Below are 5,000 nucleotides of genomic sequence, written 5' to 3'. Positions count from 1 at the left end.
GAGAGAGAGAGGGAGGTAGAGAGAGGGGTAGAGAGAGAGGTAGAGAGGTAGAGAGAGAGAGAGAGGGGGAGAGAGAGAGAGAGAGAGAGAGAGAAAAAAAAGAAAAAGTCCTTGAGTCAGCTATCTTTTATCAGATGAAATGGTTGTGTGTGTGTTTGTGTCTGTGTGTGTGTGTCTGTGCGTGTGTGTTAGTGAGTTTGTGTGTGTGTGTCTGTGCGTGTGTGTTAGTGAGTTTGTGTGTGTGTGTCTGTGTCTGTGCGTGTGTGTTAGTGAGTTTGTGTGTCTGTGCGTGTGTGTTAGTGAGTTCATTTTGGTGGCTTTGTAACACCAGGTACTGCGGTAGTACGATCTGTGTGGGTAGGCTTTCTTAGACACACACACACACACAGACACAGACACACACACACACACTCTAATGTAACTCATCTTATAAAGGCATGGTGTGTATGCTCACAAGAAAGTATCAATGATTACCTTCACCCCCATGCACACGGGAGTGTGTGTGTGTGTGGCTCGAGCTGAAGGGGTTAAGGTAACATGTTGTTTTTTAAAGCAACTGCTCTTCCTGTTTGGCTGCGTCATACTGAGCCCAGTCCAGGATTGTGTGTGTGTGTGTGTGTGTCATACTGAGCCCAGTCCAGGATTGTGTGTGTGTGTGTGTGTGTGTGTCATACTGAGCCCAGTCCAGGATTGTGTGTGTGTGTCAGACTGAGCCCCGTCCAGGAGGCCGCAGGCTTCTGCTATTTATGGTTGCTTGTCTGAGCAGCAAACCCGTCTGAGTCTCTCTCGAACTTAACCATCTCTCGTCTCTCTCTAACTTAACCATCTCTAGTCTCTCTCTAGTTTCTCTAACTTAACCATCTCTAGTCTCTCTCTAACTTAACCATCTCTAGTCTCTCTCTACCTTAACCATCTCTAGTCTCTCTCTAACTTAACCATCTCTAGTCTCTCTCTAACTTAACCATCTCTAGTCTCTCTCTAACTTAACCATCTCTAGTCTCTCTAACTTAACCATCTCTAGTCTCTCTCTACCTTAACCATCTCTAGTCTCTAACTTAACCATCTCTAGTCCCTCTAACTTAACCATCTCTAGTCTCTAACTTAACCATCTCTCTCTAACTTAACCATCTCTAGTCTCTCTCTAACTTAACCATCTCTCTAGCCCTACTGAGTTTCTCCATCTCTCTCTCCCTGTCTGTCTGTCTGTCTGTCTGTCTGTCTGTCTGTCTGTCTGTCTGTCTCCCTCTGTGTGTTGTTCTGTATCTCTATGTGATTGAGTTTGTGATGTTGGGGAGTCACCCCCACGCCTCTGTCTCTCAGTAGTGTAGCACTGTTATGGGCCTCTACCTTGTGCACCCAATCATTTCTGATTAGGAAGAATTTCAGCCTGTGTGTGTGTGTGTGTGTGTGTGTGTGTGTGTGTGTGTGTGTGTGTGTGTGTGTGTGTGTGTGCGTGTGTGTGTGTGCGCGCCCCTCTCTGTGGCTTTGTGTGTGGAACTCTGTTATTGACAGTCAGGAAGGTGAACATCCCCAGATGGAGGACACATTATGGAATGCCCTTAAGGATTGTCAGGATGGGGAACGTCCTCCTCCATAATCCCACTGGTCCAGCAAATGACCGACACGATAAGTGTGATGTCAGAAACACGTCGACACGATAAGTAGTGATGTCCGAAACACGTCGACACGATAAGTAGTGATGTCAGAAACACGTCGACACGATAAGTAGTGATGTCCGAAACACGTCGACCCGATAAGTGTGATGTCAGAAACACGTCGACACGATAAGTAGTGATGTCAGAAACACGTCGACACGATAAGTAGTGATGTCAGAAACACGTCGACACGATAAGTAGTGATGTCAGAAACACGTCGACACGATAAGTAGTGATGTCAGAAACACGTCGACACGATAAGTAGTGATGTCCGAAACACGTCGACACGATAAGTAGTGATGTGTAACCGCAGTGGAAGCCGTGCGGATGGGCCAAGCTGGGCAAGGAAGATGCTGTGTGTTCTGCAGGCCAGAGAGTAGGCGCTGAGGGCTGGTGTTTCCAAGTTCAGGATGTTGTGATGTTCGGTGTCTGTCCCTCTTCCTCTGACCTTTTGATGTTTTGTTTGTTTCAGTCTTTCTTTTTATCTTCCGCCCTGTCCCTCTGTTTCTCCCTCTGCTGCCAGGCGCTCTGGTTTCCCCTCCACCTCTCTCCTTTACTCTCCTGCCTTCTAACCGTCACAGGGAAAATGTCCTGAATAACATTTAGAGAACATGTCCTGAATAACATTTAGAGAACATGTCCTGAATAACATTTAGAGAACATGTCCTGAATAACATTTAGTGAAAATGTCCTGGATAACATTTAGAGAACATGTCCTGAATAACATTTAAAGAACATGTCCTGAATAACATTTAGAGGACACAAACGAATGAATGAATGAATGAATGAATGAATAACCTTGTACTTATCTCCTCCCCCTTGTCAGCAGGGGCAGCCGTGATGTCGGAGGACGCTGTGCGCCGCACACGCAGCCAGAAGAGGGCGCTAGAGAGGGACTCGCTCTCCTCTCCCACCACCAGCCCCACTGCCGCTGCCCCCGAGGCGGAGGGCAAGAGGGCGCGACTGGAGGACGCCATGGAGTCGGCGGGGCAGGAGGAGTGGGCAGAGCGGGCAGAGCGGGCCGAGCGGGCAGAGCGGGCGACCCGTCCCAGAGTGGAGCCTGTGGGCAGGACGTCCACGCTGCTCAGCGGAGCCGAGGTCAGCGCCACCATCAAGGTGGAGGTGCAGACGGGCGAGGAGCCCATGGACATGAGCGCCACCCCTAAGAGGTGAGTGTGTGTGTGTGTGTGTGTGTGTGTGTGTGTGTGTGTGTTAGACTGGGTTAGACTCAGGTTAAGACCATGGGTGTGTGTGTGTGTGTGTGTGTGTGTACACCTGGGTTAGACTCAGGTTAAGACCATGGGTGGGTGTGTGTGTGTGTGATTTTAAGTGATTTAGTGGGTGGCTGGTTCACCCATGGTTTGCTTGCGCCAGTATTCTGAATTCTCTGATTATATTTGGATTACAACCTGATCTGATCAGACCAGAACTAAACTGTGTGCGGTGGAGAACAGGCATAACTGGTTCCCTGCTAGCGTTGTGCTAGCGCTGTGCTAGCGTTGTGCTAGCACTGTGCTAGTGTTGTGCTAGCGCTGTGCTAGCGTTGTGCTAGCGCTGTGCTAGCGTTGTGCTAGCGCTGTGGCTCCTAAGGGGTTTCAATGGGAGAACTGGCCCTGGCCTGACTGGTGGGGAGGAGCCTCTCCATGATGGACTCTTCCCAGGGTGCATTGCTTGACTGGTGGGGAGGGGCCTCTGTGTTTAACCAGCAGGATGTGTCCATGATGGACTCTTCCCAGGGTGCATTGCAATGCAGAGGAGGTGTCTGAGACAGACGTAGGCAGCCGAGGAAAAGTGCTGAAGTCAGCGAGTTGAGACTCCCCTCAGACAGCACACACTGTGTGTGTGTGTGTGTGTGTGTGTGTGGGTGTGGGTGTGGGTGTGGGTGTGGGTGTGGGTGTGTGGGTGTGGGGGGGGAGACAGCGAAAGGGCATAGATTGACCTCACTTCCTGTCCTGCATAGGTTGACCTCACTTCCTGTCCTGCATAGGTTGACCTCACTTCCTGTTTTTCCTGTTGTGAAGTGATCCCTGAAACACTTTCTCTGTCTTTCTTTCTCTAGTTTTCTGTCTTTCTGTCAGGGTTCCCATGGTCAGGAAAGTTTCAATTCCAGGTTTCCAGGCCTGGAAAAGTAATTCAGTAAATTCATTGAAAGTTTTGGAAAAGTCATGAAATGTTATTTTGTCTTATGTAGGGCTAATGAAACTAATTATGTTGTTGTACTTGGAGTGTGTGTGTGTACTTTTATTTTCATTCAGTAACTAGGCCCAACCTGTGAAGTAAATTACACAACTCTGAACTGTGAACTTTAAAGTTGTGAAAGGTTGTTGAAATTGAATTAAAGATCCTTAAGTAATGCTTAAGTAAAATGTATGTAAACATGGTTGCCACTTATTTTGTTATTAAAAACTTTTCCATGACATTTCAAGGATCTTAAAATAAATTTCGATGACCTTTCACAACTTACAAGTACACTCTTTGTCTGATTGACTTAATGTTTGTGTTCAAAGAAGAAGACCTTTATTCATTTTCCATCATTGGAGATTTTCATTCTCTGTTATTGTGTTTGTTAGTGTGTGTGTGTGTGTTAGTCTGTTTGTGTGTGTGTGTGTGTGTGTGTGTGTGTGTGTGTGTGTGTTAGTGTGCGCAAACCTGTGGAGAGGACACCCCCAGGCTAAGACAGTAAGAGATTGCAAGATTATCAGATTCTGGCATATGGGCAGGTTAAAGATTAGCGTGTGTGTGTGTGTGTGTGTGCGTGTGTGTGTGCGTCTGTCTGTCTGTCAGGCCTACAATTTAACAAACGTAACCCACACAGGCAGTAGTTGCGCTTAAGTCATCGCTAAGAAATGGTACTTAAGCAGAGACCGTCCTTGTAGTTTGATTGGAAAGTTGGCCAGATAGACCCTAATACCTGTTTGTCAGGGGTAGGCCAGATAGACCCTAATATCTGTTTGTCAGGGTTAGGCCAGATAGACCCTAATACCTGTTTGTCAGGTCTCAAAGGATTTAAAGACATCTAGCGGTGAGCTCAACACCACTCCCTCACCAATCCCTTTCTAAGCGTGTTGGAGAATGAACCCCACTCCCTTTCTAAGCGTGTTGGAGAATGAACACCACTCCCTTTCTAAGCGTGTTGGAGAATGAACCCCACTCCCTTTCTAAGCGTGTTGGAGAATGAACACCACTCCACCTTACCATAATAGGTCAATTGATGAGGTGACCTTGAGAGATATTTAGGAATTGTATTTAGTTATATAGTATGTAAAACTATTGGTCATAATGGACTGTAAATTGTATTTAGTTATATAGTATGTAAAACTATTGGTCATAATGGACTGTAAATTG

General features: G+C 47.0%; 1 protein-coding gene across 3 annotated transcripts in view; it reads left to right on the top strand.

Moving 5' to 3' along the window:
- Window positions 1-5,000, top strand: part of LOC105909235 (transcriptional repressor p66-alpha-like) — a 34,880-nt gene that overhangs the window by 13,772 nt on the left and 16,108 nt on the right. For all 3 annotated transcript variants that reach the window (XM_031562898.2, XM_031562896.2, XM_031562897.2), the window contains exon 2: window positions 2,482-2,824. In XM_031562898.2, coding sequence (XP_031418758.1) covers window positions 2,482-2,824 — 343 coding nt within the window. The remainder of the gene's footprint in view (window positions 1-2,481; window positions 2,825-5,000) is intronic.

The sequence above is a fragment of the Clupea harengus genome, chromosome 25, assembly GCF_900700415.2.
Source record: "Clupea harengus chromosome 25, Ch_v2.0.2, whole genome shotgun sequence".
In the NCBI taxonomy this organism is placed as follows: Eukaryota; Metazoa; Chordata; class Actinopteri; order Clupeiformes; family Clupeidae; genus Clupea; species Clupea harengus.
Note: the sequence above shows the minus strand (reverse complement) of the source record. Positions and strands in the feature narration are given on the sequence as shown.